This window comes from Macaca nemestrina, chromosome 5 (assembly GCF_043159975.1).
Source record: "Macaca nemestrina isolate mMacNem1 chromosome 5, mMacNem.hap1, whole genome shotgun sequence".
NCBI classification, from domain to species: Eukaryota; Metazoa; Chordata; class Mammalia; order Primates; family Cercopithecidae; genus Macaca; species Macaca nemestrina.
This window is the reverse complement of record NC_092129.1, coordinates 98,758,129-98,785,913: the sequence shown is the minus strand read 5'-3', so window position 1 is coordinate 98,785,913 and position 27,785 is coordinate 98,758,129. Positions and strand designations below refer to the sequence as shown.

General features: G+C 38.0%; 1 protein-coding gene across 2 annotated transcripts in view; it reads right to left on the bottom strand.

Annotated features, from left to right (window-relative positions):
• LOC105496272 (arginyl-tRNA synthetase 2, mitochondrial) overlaps nt 1-27,785 on the bottom strand; it is a 73,277-nt gene that overhangs the window by 29,917 nt on the left and 15,575 nt on the right. The window contains exons 2-7 of one of the 2 annotated variants that reach the window (XM_011766529.3): nt 26,940-27,013; nt 21,589-21,691; nt 20,158-20,241; nt 11,031-11,128; nt 4,391-4,446; nt 1,293-1,376 (exon numbers count right to left, since the gene is read on the bottom strand). In XM_011766529.3, the coding sequence (XP_011764831.2) occupies nt 1,293-1,376; nt 4,391-4,446; nt 11,031-11,128; nt 20,158-20,241; nt 21,589-21,691; nt 26,940-27,013 (499 nt within the window). The remainder of the gene's footprint in view (nt 1-1,292; nt 1,377-4,390; nt 4,447-11,030; nt 11,129-20,157; nt 20,242-21,588; nt 21,692-26,939; nt 27,014-27,785) is intronic. The other variant, XM_071096750.1, reaches the window with a different exon arrangement.

Here is a 27,785-nt window from a genome sequence, read left to right as displayed (position 1 = left end):
CCTGTCCTTCACTACCATAACAACTTCATTTACCTTGCCCTCTCACACCTTGATTACTGGTTTACATAAGAATAGTTCTGAGTAGGCCGGGCGCAGTGGCTCAAGCCTGTAATCCCAGCACTTTGGGAGGCCGAGACGGGCGGATCACGAGGTCAGGAGATCGAGACCATCCTGGCTAACACGGTGAAACCCCATCTCTACTAAAAAAAAAATACAAAAAAAAAAACTAGCCGGGCGAGGTGGCGGGCGCCTGTAGTCCCAGCTACTCGGGAGACTGAGGCAGGAGAATGGCGTGAACCCGGGAGGCGGAGCTTGCAGTGAGCTGAGATCCGGCCACTGCACTCCAGCCTGGGCGACAGAGCGAGACTCCGTCTCAAAAAAAAGAACAGTTCTGAGTAAACTCATTATATGAGAGATAATTTGTGGTAGTACTTAAATGTTTGGATCGCACTCCTCTCTTTTTCTCTTTTCCTTCTGGACTTTCCCCACCCTACTCCTGCCCCTCACTGTACAGTTCAAGGGGAAGCCAAAGTATCACCCTATGCTTATCTTCTGGGCCACTGGCTATGGTATAATAGTGGATCCTACTTCATGTAGGATGGCCCAGGGAGGCTGGATGTCCTTAGATTGAAAAATGGCAGGGCTGTGGTTGAGAACGGTGTACACAGTTAGACTTACTTCTTCCCTGTATACTCACTTCTACATTTAACTAATAAAAGCAGGCAATTCCTCTTTATTAAAACCACAAAAGCTTACATCAGGTCTTACTCTGGGGTTTTTTTTTTTTTTTTTTTTTAGACAGGGTCCTCCTCTGCCACCCACACTGGAGTTCAGTGCACTGCAGCCTTGACCTCCTGAGCTAACACGATCCTCTTACCTCAGCCTTCCGAGTAGCTAGGAATACAAGGGCATGCCACCATGTCCAGCTAATATTTTTGTATCTTGTAAAGACAGGGTTTCACCATGTTGCTCAGGCTGGTCTCAAACTCCTGGGCTCAAGTGATCCACCCATCTTGGCCTCCCAAAATGTTGGCATTACAGGAGTGAAACACCATGCCTGGCCCAGGTCGTCTTGGAATGTGTGAAGTTACCTTTCCCAAAGGTAACTTGTGTGGTGAGAATTACTCAAATAAATAGAAGATAATATGCACAAAAGCCATTAGGAAAAAAAAAATAGGTAGGACATACTACTTCATCCAATGGGATTCTGCCTATATTCTGTCCAGAAGATCAAAGTTTTTAAAAATTGAATTTTACAATGAAATGAAAAATAAAATCTCAAACGTACTTACCAAACTGCATGCCCCAATCGCCAAGGTAATTTATTCTTATTACTTGATGTCCTAAAGCTTCTTTGAGATTTGCTATAAAATTTCCTAGTAATCAATAAAGTATAGTTTCTCATTCTTGTTATCCATTTTTGACATAAGAACCACGTACTTCTCTATTATCAAAGCATAAGTAAAAAATTCTTTTCACAAAATTTACCAACTTATTGTTTTTAACTAAAATATTCATCATTGTGTTTTCATATATGTTATGGAAAGGGAGTAAGAAATTACTTGTAGGGCAGTTATTCCAAAGAATCTCACATTTCACAGTAGCAGAATTTTCATCAATATTATTAATAGGATTTTAGAACACGTTAGAGTAATTGCTATTCTAGTCAATTTCAAGGAGAGGAAAAAAAAATCCCAGTAATTAACAAGAAATACATTTGTCTGTGTCCTAAGAACCGAAGCCTCACTGCTGTATTTTCCCTTTTTGTGTTTTCTAAATAGCTCATTCTATCTCCTTTTAATCACTAACATCTACCCTCTACATGCCTGCTCCCTAACAGCATGTAATAATCTAAAGCTTTCACTTTCCCATACTGTGATGCTGGTTTCACACTCAACATCTATTCCGCTTTCCTTCTTGTGTGCCCTCATCTACTGCCGAGGCTGAAAACCTAAAAAGTACAATTCCCAGAGTCTCTTTTTGTTAGAGTTCCAGAAGTCTTCTAGGTTTGGGCAATCAGAGACAGTCTGTGTAAGATTTAGAAGGGGAGCTACTTCTTTTTTTTTATGACAAGCACAGTTGTGGAGGCTTTGTTTTTATGTGACACCATGAACAGAGGTCCTAGTATTCCACGATGGCCACCAAAGAAACTGAAAGTATATGGGGCTGCCTCTTAAGACTGTATGGATTCTAGACGGCATGGCAGGAGTAGTGGCATTTTCTTGACCACGGCAGTGGCAGCATGGTTCTAGAGCAGTGGAAGTGATTGCAGAAGAGGCAGGAGCTCCCTTGATGACAAAGTTCTATAGTGCAGTTTTGGGAGTTATTTATGTCAGCTTAATCCAAAGCTTCTGCAGCCCTCCCAACAACTTTGTAAACCATTCAATATCCTATAATAAATCCTCTCCTGCCTTTACTAAGAATGGATTTAGTTTTTTGCAAATAAACCTTCACCAATATCCATACCTGTCTTAAACTACTGCAGCTATCTTCTTTTCCAGCTTCCCTACTTCTAGACTTTCCCAATCTATAAAGTCCCAGCAATTGGAACCCCAGTTTTTCCAGCTGGTACAAAGATAGCATATTCTTTTTTTTTTTTTTTCTTAGCCCCTTGTTATATAACAAATCCAATTAAATATCTGAATCTAGACTTCTGGAATCAGACTGCCTAATTTCAAATCCTGGCTACAATACTTTGGAATCTCGGGAAAGTTACTTTTGGTAGCTGAATTTCTTCATCCATAAACCAGAGTTAACAGTATTTACCAAACTGGGCTGTTATAAAATTGAATTATATAATACATGAAGACACAGCATGGTAAGTTCTCAAATATTATCTCTAACTGGTCCAAATATTTCCCTCAACTGTGAAAACAACTTTATCATACCCTACCCATCATTTACTCACTCCTATACTTTTGACTTACTCACATAACTTTTCTTATATTGTATATTTCTTATACTTTTTCATCAAGTCCTGTCATTTCTTCTCTTAAAATGCTGCCCAAGAACAATGAGAGCTGACCCCACAACAATCTATGCCACAAGTACTAATTTCTCCAATTCTGAAAAGTACTGAAGTACAAGTTAAACAACTTTCTCTTAAGCATGCAATAGGACAGATTTCTACATTGGAAGTGAGATTAGATTGAGATAAACTCCAAAGTCCCTTCCAATTCCAATATTATATAATTTTAATTTCAGTTTTTAAATTCACCTGCTGCATGACACGTGCTAAATAAATGAAAATGGTAAGTATATTATACACTGAAGCATTACAACTATGAAGTACTACATAGTAATCTCTATTTATTGAAAGTCTTTTTTTGTTGTTTTTTGAGACAGAATCCAGCTGTCGCCCAGGCCACAGTGCAGTGGTGTGCAGCTCACTGCAACCTCCGCCTCCCGGGTTCAGGAGATTCTCCCACCTCAGCCTCCTGAGTAGCTGGGATTACAGGTGCACACCACCACACTGGCTGATTTTTTGTATTTTTAGTAAAGATGGGGTTTCGCCATGTTGGCCAGGCTGGTCTCGAACTGCTGACCTTAAATGATCTGCCTGCTTCAGCTTCCCAAAGTGCTGGGACTACAGGTGTGAGCCACTGCACCCGGCCAGAAATAGTCTTGTTCTAATTTCCAGTCTTGAACATTCCACTAAGTGCTCACAGGACTGAGGTGGATTTTTAATAAAAATTGTTATTTGCACTTTGTAATTTTGACAAAAATTGTTATGTATTTTATATAAACAAAATATATGAATAGGTAGAGCGTGGTGGCTCACGCCTGCAATCCCAGCACTTTGAGAGGCCGAGGTGGGCAGATAACTTGAGGTCAGGAGTTCGAGACCAGCCTGGGCAACATGGTGAAACCCTGTCTCTACTAAAAATACAAAAATTAGCCAGGCGTGGTGGCGCATGCCTGTAATCCCAGCTACTTGAGAGGTTGAGGCAGGAGAATCCTTTGAACCTGGGAGACAGAGGTTGCGTGAGCTGAGATTGCACCACTGCACTCCGGCCTGGGCAACAAAAAAACCACAAAATATATGAGCAAAAAAATTTGAAGGGTCATATATCCCCACATAACTATTTTTACTTTTGCATCTTTCAGGTCTTCTCCATATTTATACTTACTTTTAGAAAGTTAAAAATCGTAACATAGATAGCAGTTAAAATTAGTTTCTCAGTGAATCTTTTGGTTTTGAAATGAATTTTCTGTTTCCATCGTTATTAACCAACGTTGTCCATTTCATGTAATATTGAATTAGCACAAGGCTCATATAAATTTAAACTTTTTGTTTTTTGTTCTTTTGTTATTTAAGCATTAAACCATTAAACTATCAAATACTTCCTCAAAGGCACGTTTAGTATTTTATGTGAAACTAAACACTTACCTATGATGGTAGAACGCAAATGTCCAACATGAAATTTTTTGGCAACATTAGGTGAACTGCAAAAAAAAAAAAAAAGGGGAAAGTTATTTCTCTATTCTAAGAATTAAGACTTCTAAGAATCAACTAGGTCATGCCTCCATACTTTGACAAAATTGTGGAGTATAGCCTTTGGTATTAGGGCAAAGATAAGTTAAAAGTCAAAAATTTACAGCAAAGATAAATTAGAACTCAAAATTTTGACATTGTTAATGAAATGATCCTGTGACTCCTGAACTAATAGCATTCATGTAAGTGGTATACTTAGGAAGTAGATACATTTAAGGATTGACAAAACCAACACAAATTACTAAGTTTAGTGCAAATCCTTTACCCTCTTAAAAATCACTGAGGGCCTCAAAGAAATATTTTTCATATGGGTAATATCTGCTACTATTTGTTGTATCAGAAATCAAAAATTTAAAATGTAAAAATACCCCCAGCACAATGGCTCACGCCTGTACTCTCAGCACTTTGGGAGGCTGAGGTGGGGAGACTGCTTGAGGCCAGGAGTTTGAGACTAGCCTGGGCAACATATCAAGACACTGTCTCTACAGAATTTTTTTTCAAAAAACTAGTCAGGTAGCTGGGCGCGGTGGCTCACACCTGTAATCCCAGCACTTTCTTAGGCCGAGGAGGATGGATCACTTGAGGCCAGGAGTTCTAGACCATCCTGATCAACATGGTGAAACCCTTACTTTAGTAAAAATACAAAAAATTAGCAGGGTGTGGTGGTGCATGCCTCTAACCCCAGCTATTTGGGAGGCTGAGGCAGGAGAATGGCTTGAACCTGGGAGGCGGAGGTTGCAGTGAGCCGAGATCACGACATTCATTGCACTCTAGCCTGGGTGACAAGAGCAAAACTCTGTCTCAAAAAAATAAAAATAAAAATAATTAAAATAAATTAGTAGGGTGTGGTGGTGCATGCTTGTAGTCCTAGCTACACGGAAGGCTAAAGCAGGAGGATAGCTTGGGCCCAGGAGTTCAAAGTTACAGTGAACTATGATGATTGTACTTCAGCCTGGGTGACAGAGTGAGACTCTGTCTGTAAAATTAAAAACAAAACAAAACAAAAAAAAGGAAAAATATTTATGCATAAAACCTCTAACAATTGGAATGTGACTCACCACTCCAAATTCCCAATCAACATATTTATCACTCCCATGTGTGCTCAAGAAGTTGTAATCAATCATTTAACATAGCAAATGCTTCCAGAGCACTCACTACCTGACAGGCACAGCTGCACACACTTCACGGGCATTAACTCATTTAATACTCGTATGTGCTGTGAGGTAAGGTACTCTTAACTTTTATTTTACAGATGAGGGAACTGGGACAACAAAGAGAGATGATGAAGCAAATGTGGCAATATCTTGATGACTCTTAAATATGTGTAACGAACATATAGGGGTTAATTATACTGTTCCCTGTTTTGTGAATGTTTGAAAATTTCATAAGTTTTTCAATATTAAAAAAAGATAAATTATTATCTTTTATATTATCAATTATAAAAAAAATTGAACATAGCTGGTTAAAAGTGGTAAAACTAGAGCTTAATTCTGGTTTGTCTCCAAAGCCTTGTTATATACCCTTAAGAGTACTACGATTTAAAAACTTGATCCTACGATATGTGTGCACAATTATGAAATTATGAAACTACACAGGTATTTATTTAATCATTGTTTAGAAAGAAAGTAAACATCCTTCTAAAGGCTTAAAAAAAAATCTTACATTTACAGCCAAAAGAGGACTGGATTTACTCTTCTGCCTTTAAATAATCAGAAAACCAGAAAAGCAGATGAAACACTGATTTTATGAAACTGGACAATAGGCAGTGAAGGACTATGATGTTTTGAGAGAACAAGAGCAAACAAGGGGAATCCTAGCACTGTACCATATTGCTGCCTTACTAGTAAATTTGTTGGATATAGCTAAAGCAGAAAAATCTATAACATGAAATGTTTATATTAGAAAAAAGGTTTCGAATCAATAATCTGAGTTTCTCCTTTAAGAAACTAGAAAAAGTGGAGCAAACTAAATCCAAAGCAAGCAGAATAAAAGAAAATGACATAGATAAAAGTAAAGCAAAAAAATCAATAGAAATAAAAAACCCCAGAAAAACAGCTCTATATGATAGTTGTGGAGGCAGTTACACAACTTGCATACCTATGCCAAAACTCATCAAATTATATGTTTAAATATGGTGAAATTCTATGTTTAAATAAGCACTGTATGTAATTATCCCTCAATAAAGCTGATTTAAGAAAAAAAAAAAAGAACAGAATACAATGGAACAATAAAAATAAGCCAGCCCTGGATGCATTCATATTAAAGAAACATAAAATACATTATTTGGTGGGGGGGGAAGAAGTGAAAACAATGTGAAATATGTATAGTCCATTTACAAATGCATAGAACATCTCTAGGAGGGTGAGTGGGACACTGATACTGGGATTAACAGATACCCACAGAGGAAACTGAGATGGGGAAGAGACTTCTTTTTCATTAAATATCTCTTTGTAATCTCTGAATTTTTAAAAAACTGGGTATTTATAATGTCTGTTAAGAAAAAAAAACTTTCAGCGCTTCGCATTTTCCCTCCGGTATTAGAAAAATTGAATCTATCTAGGTCTTCAAGTTTTGACAAAACGTCCCTTGAAATCAACAATTTGCTTCTCTCTGATACCATACTTCTACTGAGAAGGGAATACATAAAATGGAAAATACAAATTCACTTCTTTTGGCAACTGAAGTAGCTACTATGAATTATAATCTGGGCATCTTATTGGGACTTTTGTTAAATTATTCCTTAATTTTGTAAGAAGGGACAGATAACATCACTCTTGGCCGGGCGTGGTCGCTCATGTCTATAATACTAGCACTTTGGGAGGCCAAGGTGGGCAGATCACTTGAGGTCAGGAGTTTGAGACCAGACTGGCCAACATGGTGAAATCCTGTCTCTACTAAAAATACAAAAACTAGCTGGGCATGGTGGCACATGCCTGTAATCCAGCTACTCTACTGGGGAGGCTGAGGCAGGAGAATTGCTTGAACCAGGGACGCAGAGGTTGCAGTGAATCATGCCACAGCACTCCAGCCTGAGCGAGAGAGCAAGACTCTGTCTCAAAAAAACCCCAAAAAACTACTTATTTTCCAGATAAGAGGCCAGAGAAATCAACTGTCCCATCTAAGATCACTGAACCAGTTACTAACAGTCAGAACTGCTACCCTGACTTCCAAAAGTCTCATTTTGCCAGCCAGAGGTCTCCAATCTGTTTTGCTAGAAGAGTGTCTCACACTTGGGAGCAGCAGGGGCTGGGGAAAATCATGCTGAGAAAAGAAAAGAAAAGGCTACCACTGCTTACCATGATCTTACACAGTTGATCTGTACAAAATAGGAAAGGTTGACTAGAGAGACAGGAGAGAGGAAACAGTAGTTAGCTTCAAGTCTTACACCATCTACCAGGGGAAGTCCAAATCTATGATGGACAGCCATTTACCTTGTATTTTATCACACTGCTCCTAAATCAGACAAAATATATGACAACCTACACTATGTACCAGGGAAGCAGTAAAAGTTAAGTATACAGGTTTCAGAATCAAGAGTTAGATCTGTGAACCTGGGCAAGTTACTTAATCTAGTATTATCATCATCAACTCAATTTAGGGAGAAAGTTTCTTGAGCATAGTGATCATATCTCTTGCTTTCTGGGGAATGTTGCTTGGTCTGTTCAGGATACTACGTATTTTAAAAATTCTCTTCTCCCATCTCTCTCATTTTCAGAAGAAATCCAAGAATAATGTTCTCTATCAATTTTGATCCTGTCTCCACCTATTTTGTCTCTACTTTGAAATCACAACAGCAAGAACTGCAGCATCTGGAAAACCTCTAAGGGAGAGAGAAGCAATGGTCTCACAACAATGCCACATGTAAACTGTCAGAGAGCAAAGATGGCTGCTAGGAGATAGACAGGCTCTGCCTTCACCAGCATTCAGACACTCATTTAAATTCCAGCCTTCTTTAACTGCTTTAGAAAAAAGCTAAGAGAAGCAAATCCATAAGCAAATTAACTGCCATACAAAAAGCCTACAGAATACAACTCGCATAGAACAGGTTATTTTTAGATACTTCTTAAAAGCATAAACAAAAAGGAGCAGTATATGGGAAACCAAAACTTAAGAGGAAAGCCTGGGAATCAATGAGTAAGGAAGACTGATGCCACAGTATTTCTAGAGCTTAGTTGGAGTAAAAGGATGGTGAAGGTAGAAAAAAAATGCAAAAGAAGGTAAGTAATGGTGGCAACTTTTCAAGTTTTAGGAAACTTATAATGGCATTACTTAAAGGATGAATGTACGGCAACAGGTAATATATTGCCTCCCTATTGATTTTCCTTTACTTGCCGGTTAGGTAATTGAAAGGGGTTTAAGAGTAATATGGTAATGAAGTGCCTCCCCAGTGAAGAAAGCAGTATGTCCATTAATTTAAAGACATGAATGAAAATAATCAAAGATGATCACAAATTCTTTGCTTCTTTCATCATTAAGAGATGTACTCTATTTTTCTTCCATTGAATCTGGGGTGATCTTGTGACTTGCTTTCATCAGCAGAAAGTGACAAAACTGATGATGCCATGCCTGTTCCAAGATTAGATGTTTTCACTATCTTAGAGCCTTGAGTACCTCTGTAAAGAGGTCTTGCTACCCTGTTGGAGAAACAATGTGGTAGGAGACAGAGATGCCTGGCCAGAGAAGTAAATGAGCCACTTTTGATTTCTAGCCCCAATAGTCTCCAGATGACCAGTTACATAAATAACCTCAGGCAAATAGAAGAACCACTGGCCTGAAATACTCCTCTCTCCCCATTTCCTCATACATGGTGTCATAAGTACCAAAATGGATGTTGTTTTAAGACACTAATCAGAAGCTGGCAATTCTTTTTCTTAAAGAGCCAGATAGTAAATACTTTAATAGACTTTTGGACCATCTGATCTGTCACAACTATTCAACTCAGCTCTACTTTGTTCAACTGCCATTGCAATATGAAAGCAGCCAATGTAGATGATGTAAACAAATGTGCATGGCTGTGTTCCAACAAAACTTTATTTGCAAAAACAAGTGGCAAACTGGATGTTGCTTATGGGCTGAGGTTTAACAATCCCTACATTAAGGTTTGCAGTGGTTTCTTATTCAAGAGGAGAGAAAACAGGCAAATTTCCTTAGGAGATGGCCTTAGTGTAGTTCCTCTGCGATATGACGATGACTGTAGGAAGTCCCTCTACTCTTTGTGATGCAACAAATATTTAAACTCAACTTTAAATATCATAATTGTGGTGTACTGCAGTACAAGAGTCATTCATAGTAAGTGTCTACTCCATAGGAGCAGAAGCTTACTCAGTAATTGGTCCTTATCATAAATTCATGAGTTTGGTCTTAGAGGGTCTGTCTTCTTTAAGAAGACAAGTGAGTGGCAGAGACAGTACACATGCATAAAACCCGCTCTTTCACTGACTGTACAGGAGCTAATCATAACTAAGTTTAATGGCTATTATCATAAACTGCAATAATGAGTTAGTAAACATAATACTTCCCATATCGATTTTTAAAAATCTTCCACAGACATAAATACTTAAGAAGACAAAAGGCTCTTAGCAAGTTCTATCTTTCTAAGTAGAAAAACAGTTCATCAAGACTGTTCTTCAGCTTTAGGAAGACAAATGCAACATCTCTGATAATTTCCTAGGGTTGTCAGTCTGTCAGCTGTACAATGAAAGTATTAGTTTTTAGTGTTCCCTTTTCTCTCTTCGTTACCTCAAACAGTCTAAATACCAGACAGTTATACTGACAGCATGTTAGAAAGTTCTATGAAGACTATTTAGAGGCACATTAAAACTTCAAGCTATTTTTCTGGTAATTAAAAATTACATTTATTACAAATACTAAAAGACTTGTTTCTCTGGTAATCAAATTACTTAAAAAATTTTTTTTTGACACAGGGTCTTGGTGTGTCTCACCTGAGCTAGAGTGCAGTGACAATCCCAGCTCACTGTAATCTTGAATTCCTAGGCTCAAGCTATCTTTCCTCCTCAGCCTCCGAAGTAGCTGTCACTACGCGAGTGTGATACCATGCACAACTACTTTTTCTATTTTTTTTTTAAGAGGTGGGGTCTCACTATGTTGCCCAGGCTGGTCTCGAACTCTGGGCCTCAAGTGATCCTCCCACCTTGCCTTCCAAAGTGCTAGGATTACAGGCTGAGCCACCATGCCTGGCCACTTTAAAATTCCTAATACGGCAGTAACCATTACCTCTGCCTTAAGAGTCTATTGAAGTGAATAACTAGTTCTTCCAAAAAAGGAACTGTTAATACTAAATATAAATATATATATATATGTATATATATATAAAAAGACATTTTTTGGAGGTCCAAAAATATGTTTTTATTTATAGTTCAATGATTGATTCACTGTGATTTCAAGAAATAATATAATTGCACTGGTTTTCAAGTTTTCCATATGTTATTTATTAAGACCCCAAATGATGATGGTAATAACACTCCTCTGCCCAGTCAACTTGATTAAGCAACACATAAAAGGGGTGCACCCTCACCTGAATTCAACCACAATCTTCTTCTGGGGAAGACCAGAGAAAAGTTCACTTTTTAATCCATATTTTGAGCCATCTTCAATTACTTGTTGTAGCACTGTCTGAAAATTAAAGGAGTGTAATTTAATGAACAACAATTACAATGCTTTTAACTACTCTGTTGCTGAGAATTAAATATTGCCAATTTGTTCATTCTAATTTATGGAACTGAGAATTTCATAGAATTCTCAGTGGCACTACCTCCAGCACTACTTTTCTCGTTACTAATGCTAGTCATAGTAACATGAGTTAACACTTACAAGGATTCTGTGCCCTTTTATACTCCATGTCTATTCATCCTTATAGTAACCAGTTATGTAGGTATTTTACAGAGAAGGAAACTGAAGCTTGGTGAAGTTAAGTAACCGCCAAAAGTCCCACAGTAAATATGAACAACAAAACCAGAAGCATCATCTAATACTTATTGAGTTCATACGATGTGCCAGCCACTGTTCCAAGCATTTTATATGCATTAACTTACTTACTCCTCATGACAGCCTTAGAGATAAGAACTATTTTAACAAAGAAAGAAAGAAAAGTACTGAGGGGTTAAGTTGTGCAGAAAAGAACTTTTGCAACTTCACAGCTAACCTGTTAACTGCTGCATGCTGCTGCAGTTTTTGTGATATTAAAGACTACAAGTAATGGTAGGAAAAAGACAAAAATGTATAATGCCTATTGGCTACACAAGTAAGAAACAAGGAAATCCCACAGAAACTTCCCAAACATATTCCAGGTTAGTTTTTATTAACATAGAACTATGGTATATAATTCACAAAATTCATTTTATTTTTTGTTAATGGTGATGAACTTTTGTTTACTCATATCAGTTGGTTTTCTTTCCCCAACTGCATCTATATTTTACTTTTATTTTTACATTTTTGAGACAGGGCTTTACTCTGTCTGCCAGACTGAAGTGCAGTGGCACAATCAGGGCTCACTGAAGCCTCAGACTCAAGCGATCTTCCTACCTAAGCAATCCTACCACCTCAGCCTCCAGAGTAGCTGGGATTATAGGTACATGCTACCACACCCAGCTAATTAAAAATTTTTTTTGGAAGGGCACAGTGGCTCACGCCTGTAATCCTAACACTTTGGGAGGCTGAGGCAGGTGGATCAGGAGATCAGGAGGTCAGATCGAGACCATCCTGGCCAACATGGTGAAACCCCATCTCTGCTAAAAAAAAACACACACACAAAAAAGAAAATTAAGCAGACATGGTGGCATGTGCCTGTAGTCCCAGCTACTTGGGAGGCTGAGGCAGGAGAGTCGCTTGAACCCAGGAAGCGGAGGTTGCAGTGAGCCGAGATTGCACCACTGCACTCCAGCCTAGGTGACAGAGCGAGACTCCATCTCAAAAAAAAAAAAAAAAAAAATTTTTATTTTATTTTTATAGACAGGGTCTCTCGCTCTGTCGCCCAGGCTGGTCTTGAACTCCTGGGTTCAATGGATCCTCACACCTCAGCCTCCCAGAGTGCTGGGATTATAGGCGTGCGCCATCATGCCTGGCCCCAAAATGCATCTCGAGTCTTAAAAATGTGGCTTATGTTGTGAAAAACTTTATTATCAAAGAGTTGGTTAAAATGGTCTCTAAATGGAACAAGCAGAGAAGGGAGCAGCAGCCAGTACCGAACAATTGACATTTAAGAAACATAAAGTGCTGGGTCCAAGTCCAGCTGCTTCTACCGTACCCATTGTCTTTAAGCCTCATAATCTTAAAGATGGGCAACATTTCCCATTTAATGGATCCAAAACTAAGGTTCAGAAATAGTATGTATGTGCACAAGGACATAGAGAAAATAATATTCTCTTGATTCACATTGTGTAATAAGAAACAATAAAGGATTAATACAATATATAGACAGTATACAGAATATTGTCTGTCATAAACTAGAGACCCAGTATTATTAGTCCAAGAACATACATGAAACGAATACATCAGTAAGAAGAAATCTAGATTCAGATTATTCTAAGTGGAAAGTCTACAAATCTTTCACTTCTTCTTTTTATGTAATGAATGGCAGACTCCACAACAGTTAATCATAGTAAGTTAGAATTATCTTTGACAATTACCCTCTATCTACTGATTTACCTGGCACAAACAACAAAAAGGCAACGTTATTAATTTTTTAAAAATTGAACATTTAAGATAAGGCTAAAGTCCCTCTCGATCATCTGTCCTTATCCTAATTCCTTCCCTCCTTCCTCAGGAGTAACCACTTTTCAAATATCATCTTAGCTGGTGACTACTCCCTTCTTGCAACTATCCTCCTTCCTTGGTTGTAAAGACACCATTCTCTCTCAACTTTTGCTTCTCAATCTCCTTTGTAGGCTCTTCTTCCACCATCTGCCCTTGACTCTGCACTCTGTGTTCCATTCTTGCTTCTAGCTTTTTATTTTACACTTTCAGGTCACCTTAAGACTTCAAATACTTGGCCGGGCATGGTGGCTCACATCTGTAATCCCAGCACTTTGGGAGGCTGAGGCAGATAGATCACCTGAGGTCAGGAGTTCAAAACCAGCCTGACCAACATGGTGAAACTCTGTCTCTACTAAAAATTAGCCGGGTGTGGTGGTAGATGTCTGTAACCCCAGCTACTTGGAAGGCTGAGGCAGGAGAATCGCTTGAACCCGGGAGATGGGAGTTGCAATGAGCTGAGATCACGCCACTGCACTTCAGCATGGGCAACATGAGCGAAACTCCATCTCAAAAAAAAAAAAAAAAAAAAGACTTCAAATACTAATTACTTCTAACTACTTAATCTCTCTAGTGCTACAGACTGATTGGATATGCTTCTCAGGCATTTCACAGAAAATACACTTGTTCTTCCATCTACACTGTCTATTTCCACAAACTGCACTACCACTCACCCAACTAACCTACTCAGAAACCTAGGAGTCCTGAACATTTACCTTATTCCCTCAACCTCTGTAATTAGTCACCTGTTAATCACCGGGTCCTATGTGTATTATCTCCTAAATATCGTTACAGTTACTTAATAACTGGTTCTTCTACCCTGGTTTAGGTCCTCATCTCTCAGCTATACCACTGCAAAAACAACACCTACAGTAACGCACCAAATGACAATGTGTCAGTCAATGATGAACCACATATATACAATGGTGGTCCCATTAAGGCTGTAACAGAGCTGAAAAATTCTTATCACCCAGCAATGTTGCAGCAGGTCATAATGCCTAGTGCATTGCAGTACTCACATGTTTGTGGTGACGCTGATGTAAACAAACCTACTAGGCTAGGCTGCCAGTCTTATAAAAGAATAGCACATACAATTATGTACACCACATAATACTTGATAATAATAAAGGACTGTACTGATTTATGTATTTAATCTACTATATTTTTAAATCATAATTTTAAAGTGTACTCCTTATACTTATTGAAAACAATTAACTGTAAAACTGCCTCAGGCAGGTCCTTTAGGAGATACTCCAGAAGGCACTGTCATCATAGAAGATGACAGCTTCATGTGTGTTATTGTCCCCGAAGACTTTCCAGTGGGACAAGATGTGGAGGTGAAGACAGTGATATTGATGATCCTGACCCTGTGTAGGCTGAGGCTAATGTGTTTGTGTCTTAGCTTAGACTTAGCAAAAAAGTCTAAAAAGTAAATTAAAAAAATTAGAAAAAGCTTACAGAATAAGGATATATTTTTGCACAGTTGTATAATGTGTTTGTTTTAAGCTGCTATTACAAAAGAGTTCAAAAGTTAAAAAATTAAGCTGAGATATAAAGAAAAACAAATAGAAGAAAAAAGTTTAAAAAATGAAAAAGTTTACAGAATAAAAATGTTACAGTCAGCTAAGGTTAATTTATTATTGAAGAAAGAAAAATATTTATTTTTTTAGAGACAGGGTCTCTAGTCAGGCATGGTGGCGTGCACCTGTAATCCCAGCTACTTGGGAGGCTGAGGCAGGAGAATCGCTTGAACCTGGGGGGCGGAGGTGGGAGCTGAGTCTATGCCATTGCATGCCAGCCTGGGCAACAAGAGCGAAACTCTGTCTCAAAAAAAAAAAAAAAAAAAATAGAGACAGGGTCTCGCTCTGTCACTCAGGCTGGAGTACAGCAGTGTGATCCTAGCTCATTGCAGCCCTAGCACTCCTGGGCTCAAGTGATCCTCCTGCCTCAGCCTCTCAAAGTGCTGGAATTACAGGCGTGAGTCACCATGTCGAGCCAAGAAAAATATTTTTTAAATTTTTGTTATTTTATTCTAAAGTTATGGTACAAGGAAAAATATGTTTTTATAAACCCATTGTAACCTAAGTGTACAGTGTTTGTAATGTCTACAGTAGTGTACAGTAATATTCGAGGCCTTCACATGCACTCATCACTCACTCACCCAGAGCAGCTTCCAGTCCTGCAAGCTCCATTCACGGTAAATGCCCAATACAGGTATAGCATCTTTTATATTTAATACTGTATTTTTACTGTACCTTTCCTATGTTTAGATAGGTTAAGATACAAATATCACTGTGTCACAACTGCACAAATACTGTATTTGGTATTTACATGATGTACAAGTTTATAGCCTAGGTCTCTGTAGTCGGTTTTATCATCTAGGTTTGGGTAAGTACACTATGATGTCCCTTAATAACAAAATCACCTATGGACACATTTCTATGAATGTATCCCATTGTTAAGCAACACATGACTATATAATAAAACAATAACACCTATCTTTTTACATAGCATATACATTTAATCGAGTCTATTTTATTCAAACCCTTCAATGATTCGAACGGTTTAAGAGATTTTATCAACTAGGTGCAGTGCCTCACACCTGCAATCCCAACAATTTGGGAGGCTGAGCTGGGAGGACTGCTAGAGGCCAGGAGTTTGAGATCAGTCTGTACAACACAGCAAGACCCCACCACTGAAAATTTTTTAAAAAGTAGCCAAGTGTAGTGGCCTGTGACTGTATTCCCAGCTACTTTTGGAAGCTGAGATGGGAGGATTACTTGAGCCCAGCAGCTCAAGCCCTGCAGTAAGCTACGATGATGATGCTATACGCCAACTTGAGTGACAGAGACTCCATCTCTAAAGGAAAAAAACAAAGAAATTTAAAAATATATTTATCAATTTCTAATCTGACTTTTACCTGACACACGCCTATCACTTTTGTGTTTTTTTGAACTTTTTTGAAATTTATTTGTTTAAAGGCATACCATAGGCTAGGCATGGTGGTTCATGCTTGGGAGGCCCAGGCAGGACAATCACTTGAGGCCAGGAGTATAAGACCAGCCTGTTGAAGACCCTATCTCTATTAAAAAATTTTTAAAACTGCCTGGGCATGGAGGCTTGCGCTTGTTAGTCCTAGCTGCTCTGGAGGCTGAGGTGAGAGGATCGCTTGAGCCCAGGAGGTTGGGACTCCAATAAGCTATGATCACACCACTGCTTTCCACCCTGGGTGACAAAGCAAGACTCTATCTCAAAAAAACAGGAAAAAAAAAAAGGCACATTCTAATATCCATAAAAATCACAAGTTTGAAGTGCTAGGTTTTTCTGCCAATAAATATCTATTAAAATGAAATAAGTTTCACTGCTATACTATCAAAAATCATCATACGTGCTGCCTGTGATACACATAACATGGAAAATGATGACTCATAGGAAAAAGCTGAAACTCTTATGCAAAGAACAGAAGGCCTTTCACACTAATTTCTTATCCTCCCCCATGCCATCTATGCACAAACCATACTCTCAACTGCTGCTAATTTCCAGATGATGCCATGTTTCTGACTATCTGTACTCTGTCCCAAGCCATCCCCTCTGCCTGGAATGCCTGTTCTTGTATCTCCCAGATATATTTTTAATCTTCATTCCAATTCAAGGTTATGTCCCTTCCTCAAGATACACATATACGTACCCCTTTTTACACTAAGGTTGCATCTTAAATATGCCACCATTATAACACTCGTCACATTATTGTTTCCATTACACGTTACACTGAGGTTTTTTTAATGCTTTTCTTTTACATTGCAAGCTCCTTGAAGTCGAGATCCAAGCCACTTTATCTTTAGATCTCAGTAATTTAGACTCTGGCAAATAAGAAGCAGATTTATTAAATCAAATGAAAGCTTTTAACTGCAGAATGTCAGTGAGTTACAAATGTTCCCAGATATTCTAACAGATGAATAAGCTAGAGGCCCATCTATTTATCAGTATGTATGTTTAAACGTAAGTTGTATTCAGTAATGTAAATACTCGTGCATAAAAGGCTTTTAATTAGAATGAAATCTTTCAAAGGTTTCACTTTTTGGAATGCTTAGCAATTAATGAATATTCCAATTAACTGGTACTTTCTCTTTGTCTATCACCATTGTCTTTTTCTGTAGACAAGTTTTGTTATTTTATCTAACTCTTTGTTGGTTAATTATTTCTTTATGGCTCTGATCAGGACTACCAAGGAAGCCATCACTCACCTCCCTATGTATAAGGAAGTTATCACTACTACCCTACCTGTTAATTCTTTGGTCAACAGTTGAAAAGTGCTTAAAATCATTCATTCCTATTTACAGAAACTACATGTGACTTGAATGCATCCACTGCCTATGGGAAAAACGTCTATTAGTGAAATAGATGCAGCCATTGGCGCAGAACTGGAGCCATTTAAATGAGTATCTTTTTCTTTTACTTTTGGTAAAACATGCAAAGTTTAACTTGGCAAACTGAAAAGTGTAAAATAAAATGATGTTATCCATTGTGTATTTTTGAAGCATCCCTAAGAAAGGAGGGTTTTGTTTGCATTTTTTCTATTTAGTTTAGATCATACTTTCTTTTTTCCCTTTTAACAATTAAATATTAATTGAAGTTACAGTTTCTCTTGAAAGTACTGCAAGCTACTGACAGGTAGAAGTTTGGTACCAAAGTGACAGTTCTTCGCAATGCCATTATGGTTACTTCTCAAGCAAAGCTTTATTAATTCTTTGTTGGTCCTAACAAGAGTTGAATTTTTTTTCTTGATGGGATCTGAAAAATCCATTAAACATGCAAATGATGGCCAGGCGTGGTGGCTCACGCCTGTAATCCCAGCACTTTGGGAGGGTGAGGTGGGCGGATCACCTGAGGTTGGGAGTTCAAGACCAGTCTGACCAACATGGAGAAACCCCGTCTCTACTAAAAATGTAAAATTAGCCGGGCATGGTGGCACATGCCTGTAATCCCAGCTACCCGGGGAGGCTGAGGCAGGAGGATCGCTTGAACCCGGGAGGTAGAGGTTACGGTAAGCCAAGATCGTGCCACTGCACTCCAGCCTGGGCAACAAGAGCAAAACTCCGTCTCAAAAAAAACCATGCAAAGGACCACCATCTGAGACCTAAAAATTATAGTGTAAACTAACTTACTGCACTGTCAGTTGTATAAAAGTATAGCACATCCAATTATGTACAGTACATAATACTTCATTATAAATGACTACGTTAGTGATTTATGTATTTACTTTTAATTATTAGAGTATTATCCTGCTTATTAAAAAATGGACTGTAAAACAGTTAAAATTATAAAACTAGAGATACAATATGTGAGAAAAGCAGATGCTATAAGCTTGAGAAAAGAAAAATAGCTCAGAGTAATCTCAGCTATGTGAGGTATGCAGGCCCAGAAAGACATGCCTATCAGACATCAGTTATGCACAAACTCTCCCTCATATGGCTGGGGACAATTGTTTTATGTGATTTTGTTCCCAACTAGCTGCCTCACACGTTATCTTCATGTTACTGGAATTTATGATACAAAGAAAAATATACAGCCTATCAATAGTTTACATTATTTTAATGTAAATTCTGGTTAACAACTCAAACTCCCTCTTCTTTCCCTTTAAAAATCCACTTGTAACTGCTGCCGATCAAAGGGTATATTCAGGGCAACTTGAATCTGTGCTCCTCAGCTGCAATCCTTAAGCTTGGCTCAAGTAAACTCTCTACTTATATTAATTTTGCCTCAGTTTCCTCCTTTTAGGTTGACAGCCAAATGTAGAATAAATTAAGTTTTGAGTAAAGAAGAATTATCATTAAAATTGTAACACATAGTAGAGGTACATTCAATAGTCCTTTTCTGAACATGAGTGCTCACTGCTCTAGGATCTGGCTTTACTGTGACACTAAGCAGGGCAACTATAAGCAGTCTGCTTGCTCCTTTAATCAAATTCCCACTAAGATTCAGATCCTCAAGGCTGCAATACGGAATTCCCCTATGCGAAAGAGTAGCTGGACTTCAAAGCCCTGACCCTTGTCCCTGCATTGTCAATTGAGAAGGATTTGGGAATATTTTTAATAAGTGAGGTAATGGGTATCCTCAAATTAGAAAAAAATTCTTTAGTTTGTTAATTGAAATAAAGCTTGAAAATTCATGGCCACTGAAATTTTTGAGAAAAGGTCTCGCTGTCACCTAGGTTGGAGTGCAATGGCACAATCACAGCTCACTGCAACCTCAACCTCCCAGGCTCAAGTGATCCTCCTACCTCAGCCTCCAGAGTAGCTGGGACTGCAGGCGCAAACTACCATGTGTGGCTAATTTTTTAATTTTTTTGTAGAGATAGGGTCTCGCTATGCTGCCAGGAGCAGTCTCAAACTCCCAGGCTCAAGTGATCCTCCTGCCTCGGCCTCCCAAGTGCTTATATAAACTTAGATGATATAGTCTACTACACGCCTAGGCTGTATGTTATAGCCTATTGTTCCTAGGCTACAAATCTGTACAGCATGTCACTGTACTGAATACTGTATGCAATAGTGTCTGTATACCTAAATATATCTAAACACAGAAAAAATATGATATTGTCTTATGGGACCATCATCTATACACACTGTGTATGAAATGTCATTATGTGGTATATGACTGTACAGTGCTACGAGAGCATATAAATGAAGGGGTCAGAAAGGTACTGCCAAAGAAATATCAAGATTTAAAAGATGAGCAGGTGTTAACTCGGGGTGGCACTCCCCAAGTTATGGATCAGTGTGTGCAAAGGTTTTGAGGCTAGAGGAGGTATAATGAATTTAAGAACTGGAGGAAGACCACTGTGGCTGAAGCAGAGAGAATGAAAGCACAATGGCTGGATATTAACTTATTCTTACCTTTGTTAAGAGCTCTCTGTTTATTTTGAAATTTACAGTCCTTTGACCAGTACTGATTTCACTCACCACTGTATCACATCTTAGCTGAAAAGAACAAACCGCACAAAGTAGGTATGTTATATAATAGGCCTAATGAGATATGTAGTTCTAATACTATTTTTGGCTTACAAAGACACAAGTCAGTCATCTTTCCTGGTCCCTATATCGGGTCCTAGTTCTTAGGCAATCTTTTTAGTTCCATAATTCTATTTAAGTAAACACATTCTCTTTTTTTCCCAATTAACATAGTATTCTGTATTTAGTCTCTCTCTTCCTCATTCCCTTTCCCTCCCCTCAAATTCACCTTTTAACAAGTAAGAAAAATCACTCTACCCATATTCTACCTACTCTGACATACAATGAACACTTTTAATCTCACCTAGCTTTCATGAGAGCCACAGAACATGACATTCTGTCAGGGTCTACACTAAAGCACCTGCACCAACAGATAAGATGTAATTTAGATAGTTCATCTTATGCATATGCCTTCACTTTTTAACCTATTAGATGTCTGAACCCATCTCATGAAAAACCTATGGAACTTGAAGAGATTATCTGCTGTCACTAATGAGCAACTAGTCTTTATTTTTAAGAACCTATAAGAAATGGGGAAAAGGAAATAATTATTATATTTTGAATAATTCTATTCCTGGTAAATATCTGGGAGTGATTTTCTGATCAAATAAATATTTACTAAGCTACCAATGCTCCTTTATCATACTCATCCTGTAAATAAGCATCTCTTTCTATGATAGTGACTTTCATTGTTCCAATTCTTTAGAGTTCCCAGACACTGCCTCTGTGACATATGTTAATATGCTTGTCCAACATATCTTCCTTTTCTGAGGGAATTACACTAACAATTTATATTTAGTAATTCCTTACAATCCTTTCAATTCCTCTTTTAGATATCAAACCTATCAGAGAACTTAGAAATGAAAGAGGCTTATTATAATCATCTAACCACCTCTTCTCTGTAATCATGATTCTATTTACATCTAATCAATTCTTCTCATATTTTAATGTTCATCTTTTCAAAAACTCATTTTAAAAATTGCAACTCACTGCTCTAATTTATCAAGCTTGTTCTCCTAAATTCAAAAGTCCATCCAGATTCAATGTGTAAATTTAATTAACACTTCAGTCTTCCTGTAAGTGGTTAATCAAAAAATTGAACAATGTCAGCTCAAGAGGAATGCTTTATAACTAATTTGAAAAATCATTATAACCTTATAGTATGTGGCTAAAATGAATTTAAATTATATTACACAAGATGCCTCGAACAAAGAAACACTATTAAATTCACTATTATGGCTGAGATAGCCTGCAGAGTATTTTTTTTTTAAATAACAAGTTTATTACAATGTCAAAAAGATAATAGTGCTAAAGTACCTTCTCTGCTAGTCTCTTGGCTTGAACTTGAATATCTGGTCTTGAATGGTCATTGTCTTCTTCCAACAAAGAATCCACAGAAAGCTGAAAATCAGCTACTTCTCTAAAGACAGACATTGAAATGAGATAGACCTGTTACCTTAAAAGAATTAGTTGTGTAACAAAGACTCATCACTATGAGTTCTCTATTGAGACATACCTTTACCAGAATAAGGTGTTCTGTGTACTTTCAAAATTAAAAGCAAGGGGCCAGGAGCGGTGGCTCATGCCTGTAATCTCAGCACGTTAGGAGGCCGAGGCAGGCAGATGAGGTCAGGAGTTCTAGACCAGCCTGGCCACATGGTGAAACCCCATCTCTACTAAAAATACATACACACACAAATTAGCCAGGCATGGTGGTGTATACCTATAGTCCCAAGTGCTTGGGAGACTGAGGCAGGGGAATCGCTTGACTCCTGGAGGTGGAGATTGCAGTGAGCCAAGATTACGCCACTGCACTCCAGCCTGGGAGACAAGAGTGAAGCTCCATCTCAAAAAAGTAAATAAAATAAAATAAATTAAAAAAAAAACAAAATTAAAACCAAGAAAATTAGAAATAACCTAGTATTTATTTGGAATATTTTTCTTATCGTCTTATAAAATTCTTCCTCTTCTGGCCAGGTGCGATGGCTCACGCCTGTAATCCCAGCACTTTCAGAGGCCGAGGCAGGTGGATCACTTAAGGTCAGGAGTTTGAGAGCAGCCTGGCCAACATGGAGAAACCCCATCTCTACTAAAAACACAAAAATTAGCTGGGCATGGGGGCGCACACCAGCTACTCGGGAGGCTGAGGCACGAGAATTGCTTGAACCCAGGAGGCAGAGGTTGCAGTGAGCCAAGATCGTGCCACTGCACTCCAGCCTGGGTGATAGAGCAAGACCCCATCTCAAAAAATTCTTCTTCTTCTATTATCCAAATGTAGCTTTATGGTATCTCTGTGAAACAGGTAGAGCAGTCACCTTATTTTATAGACATGAAAACTGATGTCTGGCAAGCTAAACGTCTCCTTTAAAATCCTACGGCAAAAAAACACAGATTGAGAAAAGGGCCCAGGTCTCTTGACCTCTTCTACAATGCTTCCTCTACTACTCCAAAGGTGTGCTTCATTTAAACCCTTCCACTGACTTCCAAATGATGTATTTTTTAAATGTTGTAATTTGAGTTTCGACATGAGAAAAAGAAGAATATTATTCTTAACACTCAGCAGTTCATTAAAAAGACAGACAATGCCATTTATTCTTTTCACTGGGTAGGTGAAAAAACAATACAAAAACAAAGAAACAAACACAAAGCAACTGATTAGTGAAAATAAATCATTTGCATCATGAGATCAGTTCTCTCTAGGAAAGCAGGGTAGGGAATGAAGTCAAACAAATACATATCAGTGATTTCAACATTATCTGTAATGCTTAATAAAAATCAAAAGCCCTTCCTTTCCTACAAAATAAGACTTGAAGTACATTTGGAAAAAGGACTTGACAGCTTAGAAAGTGACCATGAGAGTACTCATTACATCATTCTCTATGAATTTTTCTGTAGGTTTGAAATAGTTCAAGGTGCAAAAAAAATTTTTTAAATCAACATATAAGCATCTATTATAACTATTCACATTAATTTATCTTCTGGTGTTTAATATGGAACTAGAGAATGAGACTCGATAGGCAGAGTAAGAGGGTTGAAACATTATCCAGCCCATCTGTCACTGGAATGAAAAGACTTATTTTTGAGGAGGCACAAATTATTTCCTTCATTAACACTTATGAAACTCAGGGAAATAACTAAAAATTCCTGTGTGACTTCTGGTTAACATCACATTTAAAAACATAGTCTACAATCAGCATTAAGAATTTTCCTGAGCCTTAATACATCAACCAGCAGCCTACTATGTATTATACTTTGGGCAGGTACAGTGGCTCATGCCTGTAATTCCAGCACTTTGGGAGGCCAAGGCAGGAGGACTGCTTGAGCTCAGGAGTTCAAGACCAGCTTAGACAACATAGCAAGACCCAATCTCTAAGAAAAAAATTCATATTAAAAAATGAAAACAATCTAAATGTCTATCAACAAGGGAATGTTACAACATTGTTAAAAGAGATATTCATTAAAAAAAAAGAATTATATCAGGAAAAGGATTCAAAAATCCTACATATTTCTATGTAGTTTTATAGCTATGTCTTTTTAAAGGCAAGAAAAAAGTAAAAAGTACATCAACTTGCTAAAATCAGTTGTCTTACTATAGTAAGACTATTGGGGGCTTTTATCTTTTCTTATTCTTCTGTATTTTCCTGAATTTCCTTAAGAAGATTATCTGTTTTGCTTTTATAATAGAAAAATAAATTAAAAAAAAAAAAAAACCTTTAAAAAGGCAAAACATCTAGGCTATGAAATGCAGTAGATATCAAAATAAACAACTGTGGATGAGGAGAGCCCAACACACTGGCTCATGCCTATAATTCTAGTGTGGGAGGCCAAGGTGGGAGAATTACTTAAGCTGAGGAGTTCAAGACTAGCCTGGGCAACGTAGGTGGACACTGTCTCTACAGAAAATTTAAAAAATTAGCCAAGTGTGCTGGCCTGCGCTTCTGGTCCCAGCTAATTGGCAGGCTGAGATGGGAGGATAGCTTGAACCTGGGAGGTCAAGGCTGCAGTAAGCCATGATTCTGCCATTGCACTCCAGCCTCAGCGACCAACAGAGTGAGATCCTGTCTCCAAAAAAAAAAAAAAAAAAAAAGTGGACACGGAAAGTGGATGCGGTGTAAGAGAAACAAAACTGGGCCGGGCACGGTGGCTCAAGCCTGTAATCCCAGCACTTTGGGAGGCCAAGGCAGGTGCATCACAAGGTAGAGAGTTCGAGACCAGCCTGGCCAACATGGTGAAATCCTGTCTCTACCAAAAATACAAAAATTAGCTGGGCATGGTGGTGTGTGCCTGTAATCCCAGCTACTGGGGAGGCTGAGGCAGAAGAATGACTTGAACCCTGGAGGCGGAAGTTGCAGTGAGCCGAGATCGTGCCACTGCACTCCAGCCTGAATGACAGAGCAAGACTCCGTCTCAAACAAACAAACAACTGGACCCATACAGATGATGGTGAGTGATGGGCACACATAGGGTTCATTAAACTAGTCCCTGTATGTTCATTCTTTATACTTAAAAAAAAATTTTTTTAAGCAATAGTTATTTTCCCACTATGTCTGAGGATTTGTAATATTGGTCAGCGTGAAATCCGCAGACTTGATAGCCACTGGCTTATAATCAAGTTGTTAATTCTGTTTACTACCATCAGATAGTAGACAGAAAATAAAATCAACAGAATTAGATCAGAGTAAAGTAATTCATTATATTAATTAAACCATGTTAACAAAAATAGTATTTCTTAATTCTCCTGGCACTTATAAACATTCTGGAATAAAGTCAGAAATACCGAACAGGTAGGCTTAGTTACCTACTGTAAAGGAAACCTGAATTTATTATGGCAAAGCAGTAGAGATTCCCTTTGTTTTAAGCAAACTTAATACGAAGAATTTCAGATTTGTAGGCCAGAAAAATCTTGAGGCCCTCCCCAATATTTCTTTTCTTTTTTTTTTTGTTTGTTTGAGACAGAGTCTCACTCTGTCACCCAGGCTGGAGGGCAGTGGTGAGATCTCGGCTCACTGCAACCTCTGCCTTCCTGGTTTAAGCGATTCTCCTGCCTCAGCCTCCCGAGTAGCTGGGATTAAAGGCACGTGCCACCATGCCTGGCTAATCTTTTGTATTTTTAGTAGGGACGGGGTTTCACCATGTTAGCCAGGATGGTTTCAATCTCCTGACCTTGTGATCTGCCCACTTCAGCCTCCCATAGTGCTGGGATTACAGGCGTGGGCCACCGCGCCTGGCCCCAATATTTATTTTCTATAAACTAAAGTCAATACTTCAGATTGTTAAAGTAGAAGCAGGCAAACGAAATACTATTCAAAAGATGGGCCAAGATGGTTCAGTTTCTTAAAGGCCTTTGACACATCAAATGAAAACAGAAACAAACAGGCTGAGTGTGGTGGTTCATACCTGTAATCCTAGTACTTTGGGAGACCAAGACAGGTGGATTGCCTGAGCTCAGGAGTTCAAGACCACCCTGGGCAACATGACTAGACCCCATTCTATAACAAATACAAAAAAGTCAGCCAGGCATAGTGGCGTGAGCCTGTAGTCCAAGCTACTTTGGAGGCCGAGATGGGAGGATCACTTGCGCACAGGAGTTTGAGGCAGCAGTGAGCCGAGATCACACCACTGCCCTCCAGCTTGGGCAACAGAATGAGACCTGGTCTCAAAACAAATAAACACCAAACCAGTAACATTTCCCTTATTATGCAGAATGTCATTTACAGATTTTATGAAACAGGCAACTAGTTTGGAAGGTTACATCTATTTACATATAATCATGAGATCCTCTTGGTGGTGGTTGCTTCTCTTACAGAAAGTCAATATATATAAAAAGCTGCAGTGGGCCATTTTAAAGGTGCTTTTACTAGAAGGCCAAATGTAGCCTTTCTCTTTCTTTTCCACTTACTTCTTTGTTCTATTCTGAGAAGAATATTCATTCTACTCTTAAAGTCCTGACAAAGTTAAGTAATAAAATACAAGGACATAATGGTACTGGTAATTATATCTTTACTTCTTTTCAAAGCTTAGGGCTTAAATGCCTACTATGTAGCTAATTTCTTGTCATTATTAATTGACAGAGAATACTTCATCCACGAATTGCTGTTTTCTACCCAAATGGTAAACAAGAATCTTTAGGATGACCAAACTCACAAAGAGATTATCTCTCTATAACGGAGAAAGCAACTACAAGTTGTGTGTAGTCCTAACCAACAGTTTTCTATCACTGGGAGTACTCAAAAGGAAACTCAATAAACAAACACAACATTAAAAACCTAGTAGATAAATATGGTACAACAGTATTCAAGCACCAGATGGTTGTACAATCTTTAATATCCCTTCAAAAACCCTGAGATTCTAACTACAATTTTAGTTATTTATTGTTACAGAATTGAATTTGAACCTCGTTCCCAAAGACTTTGCTACAATTACAGTTACTATCATAACAAAAATAATGAACATAAGAATATATAATCTGCCATATCAGAGTATTTAAAATACAGATTTTAATTTTATTAAAGTCAATAGGAGTAATAGGTTGAATATAATGAATCATATCTTATAGTTAATTTCAAGGACTATTCCACAAATTGAAGAGTAACAATTCTTTTTTGCTTTTTTGGTATAACAACAAAGTCAGCAACATTTTAGATTGTTACAAGCATATTATACTTAACTCTTTCTGGGAAATTGGAACTGCAGATATTGACGTGATCAAGTTTTCTGGTGGAAGATTCAACACTCTGGAAAGCTAAAAATCAAAAAGAATAAAACAGTGCAAGATTGTTGACATATTTGTTCCATTCAATGGAATACCACTTGTAAGAATAAACTATTAATATGCTTAACACGAATGAGCTCCAAATGCATTACAAGTGAAGGAAGCCAGATTCAAAAAGGCACATAGTGTATGATTCAATTATTTGACCCTCTGGAAAACCCAAAATTCTAAGGATGAAGAATAAATCTGTGGTTGCCAAGGGTTAAGGGGAGGATTTGACCATGAATTAATAGAACCGTTCAGCAAAAAGAATGAATTTTACCTTTGTAAATTAAAAAAAAAAAAAATTATGGCAAGCGAGGAGATAAACCACTGAGAATCCACAGATAATTCATTTTTTTTCATTAAAAAAATATTGAGTGGCTACTTAATGTGTCAGGCATTATTCCAGGTATTGGGGATACAGCAGTGAACAAAACAGATGGAAAAAAAATAAAAATAAAAAATAAAACCTCATGGCATTTACAAATAAACAAGTAAATAATAGGGAAAATCTGATCCCCATCCCTATCAAAGGCTTAATCATTAGAATAGTAGGGGCGGATGTGTTATATACACATATTTTGTAGCACAGAGTCTTGCTATGTTGCCCAGGCTGGTCTTGAACTCCTGGCCTCATGTGATCCTTCCACATCAACTCCCCAAAGTTCTGGAATTACAAGTGTGAGGAACAGTGCCTTGCTGGATTTGTATTTTTTAAAAGCTCCTTGCACGACTCCTAATACATAGCCAGAGTTGTGAA